The 16,657-nt window shown below is 38.5% G+C and overlaps 1 protein-coding gene across 2 annotated transcripts in view; it reads left to right on the top strand.

Moving 5' to 3' along the window:
- The window catches only part of BNC1 (basonuclin 1), a 75,208-nt gene that overhangs the window by 41,770 nt on the left and 16,781 nt on the right, over nt 1-16,657 (top strand). Inside the window, exon 1 of one of the 2 annotated variants that reach the window (XM_027688149.1) lies at nt 12,274-12,418. The exons of the other annotated variant lie outside the window; for it this stretch is intronic. Within the exon in view, the coding sequence (XP_027543950.1) occupies nt 12,410-12,418 (9 nt within the window). The 5' untranslated portion in view covers nt 12,274-12,409. Of the gene's footprint in view, nt 1-12,273; nt 12,419-16,657 lie in introns of those variants that run through there. 2 annotated transcript variants of the gene reach the window in all.

Raw genomic sequence — 16,657 nt, 5'->3', positions numbered from 1 at the left:
GTTCATTTGGTTTTTAACTATAGGTTCAGTGTAATCCTTTGTGTAATTTCATCTTTAAAATGAAAATTTGAAAGTGTTACACAAGTCATTTAAGTATTTAAAAAACATTAACAATCCTTTCATGCTTAAATTTAAAGAAACCATCTGAATCTGAAATAAAATATTTTTGGCATGGACTAAGCAGTTTGATCTGAGAGATGCTCAAATAGTTTTTTCCACTTTCTAATTGGAAAATAACTTGCCAGTCTTTTTGCTGTCAATATTAAGTGAAAATCAAGTTCATTGTTTTTAAAAATTTAATTATTGTAATTTTTTTTACAAAAATCTGAAATATTTATAGAGAAGTTAAAAGGAGATCAGTGCAAATGTCCCTCCTGCTAAGCAGCTCTGACTGCTTGGTGCCAGGTCCTGGCTTTGGTAATTGGGTGTGTTGTTGCCTAAGGCAGCACAGCGGGATGCTGGGCCTGGTGTCCCCTCTGCATTCCCTGCCTGTGTGATTGAGGATACTTGTGCTTCCTGGTAAAGAACTGTTTCATTTCAGAGGGGAGGAGCAAATGCTCTTTTCTATGAATGTCTGTCTTTTCCCAAGATTACTGTTACTTTTTACACTTATTTGTCAGCCACGTTTCAAAGTTAGCTGAGTGTTCAGAGCTTGGTGTGGAAGGTCTTGGCCAGTTGGTGATTTCCAGTCCTGGAGAGGGCTGTAAGTCACCTGAGATTTGCAAACTGCAGGTCTTTGGTAAACGCTCGATATTTCAAACTGCATTTATTTACTAGAGAGACAATACCTGAGTATGTGCTGTGCTCCTGGTCACAACTGTTGTTTACTTGTGCTCGTTGTGCCAGTTTTTGTAATTATGACTGGAGAAAGTGCGATGCAACACTTTAATTGGTACATAAAACAAGCAGCGTGTTCCACTGCTAATGGCTGGGCTGTGTAGGGCAGTTCCTAATTAGACTAAAGAAGCTCCAAATACTGGAATTGTCACAAACTGGCTTTCCAGCAACTTATTTACATCATAAAACCTGTGTATGAAAGTAGCTTGCACCCCTCCTTCCCTGTAAACACGTGTTCCATGTTCCGTGAGGCAGATGCTGCACAATGAATGTCATCTAGATAATGTAGTTTGGAGTATGGAGAAAGCGTCTTGATAAACAGAATGCACAATTTCTATGGCTGGAAATGAGGTTTTAGAGCTTTCTAAAGAAGCCTTTTTTTTTTAATAGATGTATTGCAAAGGCTCTGCTGTTTCTCTTTCCTGGCCAATATAATACAATGGTTCAGCACAAATACATCTTTTTCAAAGTCTATGGAGAAAGAGTTTGTAAAGGCTGGGATTGTACCTGTGCTCTACTGGTTTTATAAACAGCATTTGCCACTCAGTTGCTAAAATGGAGTTCAGGAGAAAGTGCTGTTCCTGGGAGGAGGATAAAGCCAGAGAACTGACTGAATGACAGGCTGTCTCTGTCACAGGTTTATTATATAATTTTGTTTAAAACACAAATTTACCAGTTTGTCAAAGGGAGATGAAGCTTACAGTGAGGGTTGTGATGTTTTATTGGTGTTTTTTTAATAAAATGCATTGAGGTTACTTGAAAAGAATGGGCTCAGAAGTATATGGAATTTATTACAAATCTGGTATAAATTGTGTTTCTTGGAACTAAACTGTTTCATACCAATGAGGATTTGAATATATTCAGAGTACAAAATGGCATTTTTTAGTAGTCCTTCTTTACTATAAAGATAATTAAAGATCACACTAGGTGTTTAATTTCTATTTAAAATTGCAACAGTTTTTTAACAAAGATTATGTTGACAATATCACGGCCTCATTTTAGCATGAGTGATTCAAAAGAAAATAGCACTAAATATTCATGTTGAATTTAGCATTTCTTCCCTATTCAGGTTTTTTTCTTATCAGTCTAGAGTTTTAGTGCTCCTTTACTCAAAACTCAGAGACTGGTTGCCAGCTGCATCTCCTGTTTGCAGAAGAGAGAGTTCAAAAAGAATATTCTCTTAATAATCTGTTGGACAAGGAACTTATGGCAGAGCCATCCTGGGTGAAGAGTTTAACACAGAAAAATTTATGACAAGCCAGGGGCTTTGGAGCAAAGCATGTGGCTGGACTAATAAAAGTGTCTCACAGTTACTGCTACAGGGCTTGGTCCTGCTTCCCTTCAAGCAAGGGACACAAGTCACATTGGCTGTGCAAAGGCAGGATAAAGTCTTTTAGCTTATAGAGACCCTCAGCAGGAGGGGACACCTGTCCTAGCCAGTGAAAAAGGCATCAAAAGTAATCCTGAGCTGCCATTAACCCCATGCTGCTCCAGCGCGGTCTGCTGCAGTATCGCCACCTCTGCATCCCACAGGGCACTGACCATTCAGCTCTTCTCTCTAGGAGCCTCAGGCTCCTTCTTACCACCACTGCGTGGCTTACTTTAGCACTAGGACAACATAAAAGAGAAAAGGAGGTTTGTGAAAAGTCACACAAGCCGTGTGTGTGTGTTTAGTATACCTGAAGGCTCGTTACTTCCTTGTGGTAATCCTGCCAGGCCTCCTTCTTCAATCACTTCTGTGTCAGTCTGGCAGTCAGCTTCCTGCAGATATTATACCCCAGACCACTGCTCCATAAGAGACTTCTGTTTTACACCTGCCACCCTTCTTATAATTGTATGATTTCACACCTTGTTCTAGCCCTGGCACTCCTCCAAGGAGTTCCCAAACGTCCACTAAAAAGTGGTTGGTCTTGAAGCACTTTTCTTCTTTTCCACTTCTCATGCTATGCATACTTCCCTATTATTTTAAACCACGGTATTAACGGAGGGAAACCCCGGTAACCAGTCTAGGGCTTCAAAGTTATTAACAGGGCAGCTCTGGCTTCACCCTAAACTAGGCTTGTGCTGGTTCAAGTGCATTTCAAGATGCATCCATGCTAAAACTTTAAGAACTCAGTAGGCAACGCAATACTTAATTCACAGCAACTTTGTGTTTCTTGAATTGCTTCTGCCTGTTGCAGTATTCAAACATTCCTGCAAGTTATTTACTTCCCAAAGTTGCTGGCTGTCTAGATAAGCATCCCAGCCACTTTAACCAAGTCTAGTGTCCAGATCACCCAGAGAGATACAGGTTGAGCTGACAAGGGTTTAGCTCCAGTCTGAAGGCATTTAAGCTGATAATTTCCAGTATAAATGTCTGTTGTTAATGTTGCCTAAAAAATACCAGGTAGAGGAGGAATTCTGCTTTTTCTATGTAAGCAGTCTCCTGTCAGAAAGCTGAGTGAGACAGGGATTGGCAGGAGGAGGAAAGGGGCTGGAAAGCCTGTAAGCAGAGAAGGGCTCTGTGCTGGAAGGCTGCTCTGTATCCTGGGTTCAGAGGAAGGCAAAGCGGTGAGGGGATGAGAGGAGGGGAAGTGCGGAGGCTGCCTGGGCAATGGGGCAAGGCAGAGTCGGAAAATAAATGAGGGCTCACGGCAGATGCCGATTCCTCAGCCAGCTTTTCTTGGCAATGAATAAAAAGGTTAAAGCAAGGAAAAGTTATATTTATTTATATATGTGTGTGTATGTAGATGTATATGTATGTATGTATGTATTTTATTTTTAAAAGGTTTCTCTTATTTCCAGGTTTTAAATTATTTCAGACGTTGCCTCTATTGGAGGTGCCACAATAACTCAAAGCTTCACAGAGACAAATCTATTATTGCTTATATCACAGGAATGCCCAGAGGCCTCTTGTAGGGACAAAGCCCCATTGTGTCAGATGTTATGGAAACATCATGTATATCTTTGATTCATAGTGGATTTTGAATCACCCTTAATAGTTCAATATTTTTTTCCCCATCAGTAAATTTCAGTTTTCAAGCTTTGAAAGGGGCTTTGAAAGGGCTTTTCTAGGTTCAGGCAAAAATTTCTACAGATCACTATAGCCACCTCTGCATACAATTTCTATATACTACCATTGGCAAATACCAACAGTAGACAATAAAAGTAGATGTAAGTGATTCTGGGAATGTATCAGAGTGGTAGATTCAAACATTAACTGTAAAAAGTGTAGGAAAACCAGACATGTATTTGGACATCCTGTGACCAAAAATGAGGGAGAGAGAAATGTAATGAAAACACTAAAGGATCTTTTGGAAAAATTCAGTGTAATATTTTCAGTCAAGTGTTGTCAGCTGTATTTTTTTTTTTCAAGAACTGTAAGATCTCTCCTAGCTGCTGATAAGCTGCTTTTTTGGATATGATAGTGTAACAGACACAAGGCTGACTCTACAGTGTAAAGTTGTCCTTTTGAGCATACCAATAGTGGGATAGTTACTTGCACCATTTAACAGCAAACTCTGTAAATAATCTTTGGAGGCCACTAAGACTATTAATTTATTTTAACAACTGCTTCTGTGAAGTTCTGGCTTTGTCCACAAATGGTAATTTTATTAATTATCTGAATGCATCAACTTTGAATTGTTTCAGCATAATAAAATAGCATCTACTATGCACAAATGCTGGAAGACATTTAGACTATGACTGTATAAAGTGATGCTTTGTGTTGTTTAGACTGGTGTTAGCCAGAATTTTGTTAGCACTGCTCACATCATCAAGGTATATCCAAAACTACAGCCAACTACCCAGGCAGCTTTCACTGCAAGTTTCTCACATATTATTCTTCTTCACTCCATTTCTAAAGTCTTATCTCCCTTGTCCATAGCCAAAAGCTACTAACTTGGAACAAAGTTCAATCAAGGCCCAAACATAATGAAGAAGGAGAAATCACAAAAGATGGAGTTAATGGCTGCGGCTACCGCTGTGGATCCTTTTGCCACAGGCTCTGAAAGTCTGGAAAATTAATCAAAGTTCAATCAAGGATGTATGATATTGCGGCTGCCGCAGCAGCACTGCCTGGTGTCACCTGGGAGCTGTCCATTAAAACCAGCTCCCTGCAAACCATCCTGGTATCGATGTGCTATCCCGGTCGGAGGGGGTAGTCAGATGCTACTCCAGGACATTGCTATACCTTCTGCTTTACTCCTGGGTAAACTTCGAGTTCAACACGTATTTTAGACATAGAAAGAACAGGTACATGTCCGGAGTAAGTTAGCAAAAGAAGCAGTTTTAAAGCAATCTACTAAGAGGAGGATGGGTGAGCCTTTCAAGGAAGTTTTCTTGGAATGTCACTGTAAAATAGGAACTGAAATTTCTTCCCAGTCAATTAGAAGAGGATGTTGGTGAGAAAAGATAACTGAGAGTAAAAGTTCTGGTTAAAGCATAAAGCTTCAGCAGGGTGGGAGAGCTGGTAAATATGTCTCTAACAAGCATTGATTGTCTAGGAGTAACAGCACTTGAAGTATGGTTGTTAGACTCAACCATGTGGTCAGAAATTTGTAGCTTATGAGCTTGGAAAAGAATCTTCAGCAGATACACTGTAATAATTTTTTTACAATAATTCTTCATCCAAAAATTCATTTAAAAATCCAGAATGTTTGCCGTTTATTTTATTGCCTGGGAAAAGGTGTCCTGTAACCTGTTTGATGTTTATGATTAAAACTTGGCAACAGTTGTAGGCAGGGAAAATTCATCTTTCATTTTATCAGTCTGCCACTGAGACATGTCCTAGTCATCTCTCTAATACTCTAACACTCCCATGAAACAAAGCAAAATTGCCACCACTGGTATTACTGCAATGTTACTCATCAGTTATTATATGCCATAGTTTAAACGGTTGAAAAACCACTACCAGGTATTAAAGAACAAGAAGGACAGAAAAAAAAAAAGTGCAGAAAAAAACCCCAAACCCACAATGAAAAGGAAGGAAAATGCTGGAGGCTGTGAAAATAAATACAAAGCTCCACAGAGTAGGTGAAAGGTCTCCTATATTGGTAGGACTCGGTCATCTTTGGGGAAAAAAACCCCAAGAGCATTTACTGTTTCAGGTGTCACATTGCCAGCTCTCCTTTGCTTTACCCATGTGAATATGAGTGGCTACCAGTTTTATGGCAGGCATTTTATTCTGAGTTTGACACACCTCTGGCCTGATGTCACACCCTTTGGCCCGAGGGCACAATCGTGGTTCCTCTTATGACAACACCAGGTCTCTGGAATTCTGTCTCAGCCCTTTCAATCAGATAGCATAAACATGTCTGTCTCCCCATTGTATTTCTGCCTGGTTCATCAGTATATCTTAACTGAAATTACTGGTATTCTTTTGATAAACCATTAGTGTTAGGAAGGGGGTTGAATTTTTCTGTTAATTACTAAATCTTGGTGACAGGCAGAATCTGCTTGTTAAAACTTGTGTTGTAATTTGAGGATTAAATGCTGCACCTCTGAGAAACATCAGTATCAAAACTGATTTGCTCTAAGAGACTTAAGGTTGTTAGGAGCTGCAGTCTGACAAAGTAGATTCCTTAATAATAGAGTTACCAATTAAATTTTTTAAACTCCTCACAGGACTTGCAAGATTAGAGGGCAGTCAGTAGAATTGTGCAGGAAGGGAAATGTGTAGCCAATACAGCTCTTACCTTAATCCCTGACAGTGAAAGACTTCAACTCCCATTATTGTTTGGTTGTTAGATAATACTTGAAAATCGCATTTCACTTGATAATGTCTTTCTCATCTATCCCAAAGGTTTACAGGTTCTTATTCTTTGCTGGCACTTTTGTATAAGCCCACCCTAAACTAGACTGACCATGCAAAGAAAGAGCTGCCAAGAACCCTTGTGGGTGTTGTCCTCCCTGCAGCATTCCCATCTTGCTCTTTAGAGCAATATCTCTGGCTGGGTGAGTATCTCAGACATATGACACTCATATATAAAATGATGCCGTTTTTTCCCATCCATTTAGACAGAAGCTGCATGCTTCACTGCAGTTAAAATATTTAGGAAGGCAGAGAGCAGAACCAGTAATTAAGACAGTTTTCTATCTCATAGCCCAGGGTGACGAGGAGGGAGCAAAAAGAGTCCTTTAGTGCATGTCTAAAACTTCTGATCCAGGCAAGTCTCTTTAAATATGCTTTTTTTGGGTAGCACTGTGTTGGGATTCTTACTTTTGTAGCAACTATTCCCATCTTAATATTCACTGCATATATCTATATGTCTATATATCTATATATAAAATATTTCTACTTCTGTATTTTTAAATATATTTTTAGGGGTTACACAACTTCAATTTTGGTACTTCTTTGGCCTCTTTGCAAGCGTTAGTTACAAATACAGATTTGGGTTGTGAAGCCCTGTTCTTGAATTTTAAATTTTGCTTTACAAAACATTTTAAAGAGGATAATGTCACTATGTAAGCTCTTTATAATTTCTTTTCTTGTAATCTTTGGTTGTACAGGTTGAAATGTAAGTATAGAAAGCTCCTAAGCAAAAGGGTGAAAGGTGTAATGTATTTAGTTTAACATTATAAATGGGTAAAAAGACAGAAAAAAACAATAGGAGCAACCAGTGAGTTCCCAAATGGCTCAGAGTTTACCTGAGTGCTCCAGGCTCTCCATTGGGGCAGGTGGTGTTTATTGAAAAGCTGGGGGAGAGTGGAGAAAGTACAGAAGCAACACTGCTGGCAGAGGAGATACAGAATTTAGATGCATTAAGGCTCTGAATTGTAAAATTCTCCGAAAGAATCTTATAAATTTAATTTGAAAGTTTTTGTAAATGCTGTCAAACCCTGGAATGAAGCTGTAAGCATTTAACAGAAAGGCCCAGTTACCACAAAACTGGTGAACTCACCATTATGGCTTATGGGAGCAATGGATTAACTCTCCTGCTTTCATTAGGAGGGAGAAAATGCTGTATTTGTTTGTTATCAAGTATGTGCTAAAAGTTGTGTTTCTTTTGCTCAGAACAGCACTGAAGGGAGGAAACTAAAACACTAGAAAGCAAACAAGTGGAATAGAGTAATACCTGAAGTACATCAATGATGTCAACAAGTTAAGGGGGGCAGCGTTTCCTTCTGATGATCCTAAGATATCTTCAAAAAGATTTGCACAAAGAATGGAGAGTCCAAATACACAATTATAGAAATCATTGGAAGCAGGGGAAGGCTTTGGTAGGAGAATCATCAGCGGGACTACCTCCAGTAGCAAAGAGATGAATAGGATATGACGTGAACAATTGTACTGATTAGCTCAGAGAAGTTGAATCAAGTATCTTGGTTTATTCTGTTTCACATCTTAAAGTAACGTCCTTCACACCAGTACACTGAAAAGCTTTTGCTGTGTGATGCACAACTACACCTTGTTGTAAAATGTGGTACCATTCATGCTAAGAAACTGGTCTTGAAAAAGGATGTAACCTAAAAAACCCAAACTTTATTAGAGGGCAAAGTGTTATAGAATCAAATTTTTCAGAGACAAATACATTGTGGCATAAAGCAACCATTAATAAATGTTAAAAAGAAACTTACTGTTTGGGCGGGTCTTTTCATAAAATTGTTAATGGCAGAGTTTCTCAATCCCAGTGACTCTCAGTGGAGAGGCACAGTTTCACAGGGATGGGTCAGTGGTGCTGGTGTTGGTGATGTGTCTCTGGGTTTGCCTCACACACTACTTTAAATATTAGCATTTTGTAATGGTCAGTGCTCACTTCACTACTATTGTGAGGTACAGAAGAAAATTAACACATTGAACAGTTAGATGAAAATTAGTGCTGAAGCAGAGGTGCAAATGCAGAGAGTATTCAGTGAACTTATTTTTGTTGGGTTCGATTTGTCCAGTTGCACTAAATGGGATGTAAACGGCAAAATAGGGATAAACACTTGAACTCTGGTTAAACTGTTAGTGGAAAACAGTTTTGGACACTTTATCCCTCAGTGTTATCTGCTTGGCCACCTTACAAAATCAGCTTTCCTGGAAATACTGAACAAGAGATTTGGAGTTCTCTGTTACTTAGATGAGAACTGGAGTGCCCTACCTGTTCTTCCACAGATCTTAGGAAACCTTACCAAGTACTTCATGCCTTTAGCAGGCCTATTTGTAGTTCAGCTAGTGCTCAAAACCTATGCTGCAGCACACTAAGTTTAAATCTATTTTCATCTTCATGTGCACAGGTTTGTTAAATTTTAAAAAACTTCAAACTTGCAAGTTATTTGAAACCCACAACTGTCTCTATGCCTTACTTACAGGGCATCAGTTTCCTCCTTCCCCTCCTGCCTCCCTGAAATCCTGTGTGCCTTCAGCCCTGGACAGCAATTCCTGCTCCTGTTGGCTTTTCTCCCTGAAAGGTGACCCAGTGCCCAACAGTTTGATCACGGGGCTGACCATTGCTTCACGTGTCTTCTGAGGAGTGAAACCTTTAATCCACACATCTCTCCAAGGCAATAAGCAAGCAAAGCATTAATTTAGTGCTAAGATCTTTGCCAGCACTGATTTAAGTAAGAGGGGACACAGTGTATTCTGTGTTTGGAATGCAGGCCAAGCAGGCAGGAACAGAGGTTAACGCTGTTGTGCAGCTGGCTCTGGTAGAAACAGTGTGAAGCAGTAGTGTGTGGTTGGGGAATTTAGGATTTACATACCCATTTGCCTGGAGAACACAGAGCAAAGACCAAACCTATTCCCAACATTTTAGTCAATGCTTGATTAGTTTCTTGATACTCTTTTTAGAATGCTTTTTTGGAATCAAACACCAAAATTCAGGTCACAATTGAATTGTAGAAGTCAGGAGAAGTCTTTTTCTGTGGATTATATTCCACTTTGTGCTATATCCCTCAGTTTCCATTGCAGTGATTCACTATAATTAATTCCCATTTTTTAAATATCCTAGATAATAAAATCAGTTAAGAGCAGCAGCTTTTTGCTTATAGTCAGTTCCATGTGTTGGAGCTCTTCTCAAAACTATGAACATTCTTGTGTTTTACATCTCTCTCCATTTGTGCTGCTCTGTTTCTTTCCACAAGACGCTGGTTTGCCATTAGGTTTTGGTGCTTGAAGAAGAGTTATATAAGTCACCCTCTGGTTTCCATTTTGGTCATTCTTTGAGAGACATCTTGGTAAGTGCCCTGTACAAGCAGGTTTGAACTATGAATCACCTGCAATTACTGAAAACACTGTTAATGTGCCAGTATTTCTTTAGAAAATGACCTGTAGGTACAAACTGTGCCTTGCACATCACATTATGGTAGAGATCATTGGGTTTTGCTAAAAGGTGCACAGATAGTAAAACACTGAAAAATTGCTAATCAGAAAGAGTGAATAGTTTAAAAAGAACAAGGCATGAATATGTTCCCATTAAATATTCATTGAAAAAGCTTGAATAATGAAAACAATGCTTGAAATAAAAGACTCTTAGTAGATAATTAATTAACAAAAAAGTAAATTGATCTTAAATTGTTTGCTATGGATAGTTAGCCTATTTAATAAGAATTATCATCTTCCAGGCAAATGGCAGCTAGCTAGTAAATAGGTTTTTCCTGGGAACTGGCTAGAGGGGAGAGCAGCTCTCCACACATCTAAGTTTTAGTCACTTATCATTTTGAAGTCAATTCAGAGCTTCTGGCAGTTTATGTAATCTTAAGCCACTCTTCCCACCTTTGTTGCAGAATTCTCAATCAGGTTGAGCCCTTTTTACTTACATCACTACTTATTTCATTAAGAAGGAAATATGATTTTAGTAACAAGGTGTGCCTTTGGCTTTGAGTTATCATCTTGAGAGAGCAGCTAGATTTTGTCCTCATCACAGAACAGATGCTTTTAAAACACTGCTGTTAAGATTTACCTCAGATAAGATGATGTTGGCTGTGACTTCTCAGGCAGTTTTCCCCTCAGTTTACAAGGCCAGTGATAATCCCTGTGTAACTGTCCTGGGTTCCCAAGAGGGAAGTGCCTGAGGCACCTTGCAGGACCAGAGGTGGCACTGGAGCCTTCATGCAGTGCTCTGTTGGGGAAGGACCAAGTCACCACTGGTGGTTGACTCTTATCACATTTCAGTGGTTTTTTGCCAGAGGTATCTGGCAGACCATGCTGTGAAACTAAATCCTCCTCTCTGTGTTTCCATCTTGTTCAGTAGCTTAGCGGAAGAAATAAGGTACAGGGTAGAGAAACCTAGGGATTTAGGCAAGCATACAGTTCATGATAGAACCAGATTCTGGTGTCACATTGGCTTTATCCTGGCCTGATTCCAGTTACTGCCATGGACTTAATATTAACTGTACTCCAGCATATGGCTATATGTAAATTATGTTCTCCTTAAGGGTTGTGCATTTATCTAGCAAATAGTAAATAGGATTAGTAGAAGACGACTAATAAACCAACAATAATAATATGTTAGCTGTCTTCTCCCTACAGCCATCTTATTTCCTGCTGCCCTTCCTATGGGATTACGGTATTCATCTGGTCAAATGTTGTCCTGGTATATTCTTACAAGGATTCCCTCTGAGTTCAGTGCAACTTGCTCATATTTGTCTCTGGTACAGTACAGTGTATTCCTGAGTTAGATCATTTCTTTGCACTCTCCTACAGGAGTTAAAAGTAGAGAGCGGGGAGAAGTGTTTTGTCCTGGGGTGTTGTTTTGGTTTTTTAAATAGGTGAGAAAGGACTATGACAAAAATCCTGCTCTAACTCATGAATGCAACCCAACACCTGAATAACTGAAACCAGATTTTGGCCCAATTACTAGAAAGTAATTCTTCTCCTGTCTTTATGACCTGTACTTCTGTTAATAGGAAGCTTCAACTTCATAAAAAGAAATAAAATTCAGCCCTAACTCAGAAGTAAGTTGATAAGGGGAAATGTTTTAACTTTAAAAAATGCACACCCCACTCAGTGAACCTTCGAGACCTGCAAATGTTTAAAAAGAAAAGAAAAAAAGCTGCAGCAGCTGCAATTTGAAAAACAACACTCCGACGCTAAAAATAAGTAATTTTACTTGTGAGTACCTCACAGCTTATTTGCAGATAGTTGTACACTCGGAGAAGGAAAAAAAAACAACCCTGTAATAGGCCTTAGGTCAGCTGCATTGATTTAATGCATTACTTAGGCTGCCAGAGCAGAGGTAGAATCTCCTCGCACTGCATTAGGAGCGCCTCAAGCCTCCGTGACTCCTTTTGATCAGATCTCTGTGAAAGATGAGTGTCATGCCCTCTTCAAGCCAGCTGTGAGGGGACTGCCCTGCGACTGGAGGCGCGCGCTGGAGCACAGCACTCCGAGGCAGCGAGGTGAGAGCTGGCTGCAGAGGTGAGAGGCAGACACAACTTCGTACTGTAGGTCTGGAGAACACCAAGGGGGAGGATCTTATTTCACTCCCCTGTGCACAGCCTGAGCATACATCAGACCTTGAGGTGCTCAGAGTCAGACAAGAGTAAAGAGGCGTGTGGTGGTTCTGCCTTAGTACTTGTACAGGCAGGAGTGTTTCCAGTACTTCTTTGTACAACTCACTGAGGGAATGGGAAACTGTTTTATAGCTCTGGAAACATAAGCACAGTAAGAATGTCTGAGGTAAGGAAAGTTCTTTGCAGTTCTATACGAATGTGTGTTTTTACTGTGCAACTTTTACTTGTGGCTATGCACTGTGGAGATATAAAAAATCTTGCAATGGTGTTGTTTTGGGTAATGAACAATGGAGATGAGAGCTGTAGGGAGCTGTATTCTCCATTTCTTAATTATAAAAAGATACTAGGAAAGTAGAAAACTAGTTTCTGTAAAAAATCCAGGTTTTCTTTCTGCTGTGAACTGTAAACAACTGCATGACTTTTCTGTTCTACAGTAAGTAATGCAGAATTGCAGGCTGATTATAATAAGCAGAGCCATCACTTGTGTAATTGTTTTCCAATTGAAGTAGTAGCATCTAAATCATAAATACTTGACAATGTTTAATTGTACAAGTCCTCAATATACATTAATAGCAATAAAATCTGTGATTTGTGACTCAGATGTGTTCTGAGTCAAGTGCTTTAAGCAGATACATTATCATTATCATGACGTATAAATGCACTGGAGAGGAGACAACAATGTAATTTCACTATGAAGTTCTTTAGAAATTACCACTAAAGTGGAGTCTAATGTATGCCCTTTATATACTATTTATTGTTGACTATTTAGCATCCAGAAAATAAGGCCAGTAATTCTTTTCTTAGGATCAGTCTGTTTGTATTTTGGGGCAGGGGGAACGTGGAGGGGTGGGTTTGAGTATGAGTGTGTGTGTAGGGGGGGGTCTGGGTTTTTAAATATATTGTGCTCATTAAATGTCTTGTTTTCTGATGCATTTAACTTCTTAATTAATTTATTTTGATTTTTTTATCACATAGAAAAATAAACATGGTTTAATTGTCAGGTCATACATAATGAGGGTTTTTTAGATGTGTTTAAGATACAGCATTTTACTTTCTGGTTTATTAATTGGTCAAATACTTCCAGTGCTCTGTGAAAGGAATTCTTGGTTTAAAAATGAGGAGAGGGCAGATCACTAACCCAGGGGAGGACTACTGATATACACAGGCTGTGGTTTATCCTTCTGTAAAATCCTATGGATAAAAAGTGACACTATTCCCCCCCTCTTTCTTTTCCTATTTTTTCTTTTTTTTTTTCAATGTTGTTTTTTTTTCTTAATGTTTTTCAGTTTGAATAACCTGGAAGCCAGGCAACATTCTGATATTTTGGGGTATATGGGAGAGGGAAAATAAACTAGTTTTGTTTTAATTTAAAACAAACCATTGTTTGAAAGGCATTTAACAGGCAAATTTCACATCTGATCTGAAGTTGGATTTTATTGTGCTCATTTAGTCGAGATTGTTGTTCAAGCAATTTCTATACAATTTTTTGTAATTCATGTAACTACTTGGCTTCTTGAACCTCGGGAGCTGATTGTTTGTCTTATCTTTTGGTGAGCTAACTCTGCGTTATGTTGCAAAACCTTGGGGCATGTTGTGTTTCTTCGTGTTCCTGCAGTCTGCAAGTGAAGTCAGCTTCATTAGTTTCATGATGGCACATCAGTGCATGGCTGGTGTTGCCGCTTCCTTCAAGCTACTCCCGGAGCATGATCTGGGCTGCCTTGGTTTGGATAAGCTTGTAAGGATTTGTCAGCCAGATGTGACAAGATTGTCAAGAGGCAAGTAAAGAAGGAGATCTGATATTAATCAGTGCATAGCTTGGAGCCAAACTTTCTCAAATGCAGTGTAGCAACATGTTCTTCTCATTTACTGCTTCTCTTTGTGGCTATAGAACTGCCACTGTCTGAGTTTGACGGTTAAAAGGGATGCCAGCTAATAGTCTTTAATTGTAAGGATACAATTCTAGGTGGGAAAAGATCATATGCTTCTATTTTTAACATCCTTTTGGAAAATACAGTTCAGTTTGCTGTAAAATATGCAAGCGTTGTGTTAGACGAGAGTCTCTGTTTCTGTACTTTGATTTTTAAAACACTGAAATTGTGGCTCAGCTCTCAGTGCTGGAGGAGTGGGAAGTGGGGAGTCTCGCTCCACTCCAGGTCATGGGCCAAAGGGGGTCTAGCATTATTTTAACTACTAACAACAGTGTTGGTTTGCTTTGTTCTAGTGATTAGAACAATATACACTGAAGAATACCTTTCTAATTGCTTCTTTTACAGAAAGGGGAAAAAATACGGATTTTGAAACACGCATTGTGTATTCAATTAGATTATTTACATTCTATGTATAGTGCTGATAGGATTTCTTTATAATCAGTATAACTGCAATTCTGTTTGAATTAAATGCTAGAGTTTTGAGTAGTTTGCAGCTTAATCAGACTTCTAACAATAAGTGAACATGTAAAAAGTAATCTTATGTTATGGAAAATACATTTTTAATATACTTAATATATCTGGACTTTTGATTGATTGGTTTGTGTTTTGGTTTTCTTTTTTAAGTAATTGTTCTGTTTATTCTTTAAACTACCGAACCATCTACAACCTATTCAGAACCCTAAGAATAATGGTAACTGCAAGCATATCCAAACATATCTAAACCTGCAGGAGAGCTGAATCTTCACAGAAATAGGAAAAATTATTACAAATGCTGGGCTATTTCCCCAGCTTTACTATAGCTGAGATGAACTTCTGCCTCCTGAGGCTGCAGCAAGGTTTGGCCTTTTGATACCAAATGCCTTGACTTCCAGCTTCCATGTCTGTTCCTGATACTGTTAAAAGGTCTGTTCATACATATTGAGCTTGTCACTCCATTTCCAATCCAAGAAGCCAGTGATTTATTTGGTTTGCAGTAATAAAGCCTTCATTACGATAATATTAAATACACCTCTGATAAGAAGAGAAATGTTCTCATTTTATTTTAGAGTACAGCTTTTGTTATGAACACGTTTAAAAAGCGCTTTTTGTGTGATTTGGCATGTAGTGAACATTTTTCATGCAGATTTGAGCTAAAATTTAGGTATAGATCTTGAATTGATTATTCCAGCAAAATATCCACCAAACGTAAGGAAGAAAAAATGGTTTTGCCCTCTGGGTCATGTCCTGCCCTCTCTGGCTTCAGTGGTGCAGGAACTCTGAGTTCCTATGTGCTGGCAGCCAGCAGATTTTGTCCTAGCAGATGCTACAGTTGAAGTTTCACAACAAATGTCATCACCTTTCTTCTATTTAGTTTTTATTTCTTATTATTTTGTTTCTAGTTGCCATTTAAAAAAATCTGCTTAGGGATTGAAATTTCAATATTCAGACCCCAAAAAAATATTATTGAGGGAATAAGGAAAAGTGGCAGTTTTTAACAGACTCCAGTCTTTTTAGAATAAAGAACAATGACATTTTCATTCCACACTTTAAACTTCACTACCACACTTGTGGTAGTATGGTTTCTTTAAACAAATAGGGGAGGAAAAAAAAAAGTAAAAAAAAAAAAAGTGCAGATCTTTTGCTTCAAATTTCAGATATAGATTATCAATGAGAAATGGGAATTTTTTTATATGGAAGTAGCTGATGTCTGAAAACCAGTGAAAAATTTCCTCACCTGTGGTCAGTAAAAAGGGATACTGAGTTTTAAATTGTGAAATTACCAATGGAGCTACACTGTTGCGTAAAATATTGCATAACTGGAGCACCATAGATAGCATCATGTATATGTGTACAAATACTGTTTGGGTTTAAAATTTATGAAATTGCATTAAATGGAGTTGTGTAACATTAAATACTTCAGAGAGCTGTTATTTTTCTTTTATTCTTTAATCTGTGTCTTCGCTCTGTAACAGGAAAAAGGAAGAGATTTAAGCATGCATATTTTATGGCTTTGAGACTTAAGTAGCGGTGTGAGGAGCTGAAAAATTTAGGATTGTCTTTGAAACATTAGCTCACCACCATTGCACACATACAACATTTTATCAACTAGGTAAAAAAAGTTAAAGACATTTTAAAGGCCTTGTGTTTGTTTTCTACTAATCTCCCTAATTTCTCTGATGTTTGTGCGTTTTTGTTGACACTTATTGCTTGCTAACATAAGGCTTGGAGTTGAAGATTTAATTAAACTCCCTTCCATCTCAGCATATTCTCTGATCCTATGATTCAGTTCGTGGCCAGGTCTGTGGGTTCAGCATTTGTGTACCATGCTTAGCATGTCAGTAGAGATAAGTAGTATGTGCACAATTTATTTCTTAGATTAAATAGCATCAAGTGCTTTATCATACGAAATTTCACACCATTTCTGTCCAGTGACTTATCTTTACCCCTAAAGCCTGAGCAATTTTTCTCATCAGTAAGCAGCAATCTGTTACTCATTT

This window comes from Neopelma chrysocephalum, unplaced genomic scaffold, assembly GCF_003984885.1.
Source record: "Neopelma chrysocephalum unplaced genomic scaffold, ASM398488v2 Primary Assembly neopelma1_75, whole genome shotgun sequence".
NCBI lineage: Eukaryota > Metazoa > Chordata > Aves > Passeriformes > Pipridae > Neopelma > Neopelma chrysocephalum.
This window is presented reverse-complemented; position numbering and strand designations above follow the sequence as displayed.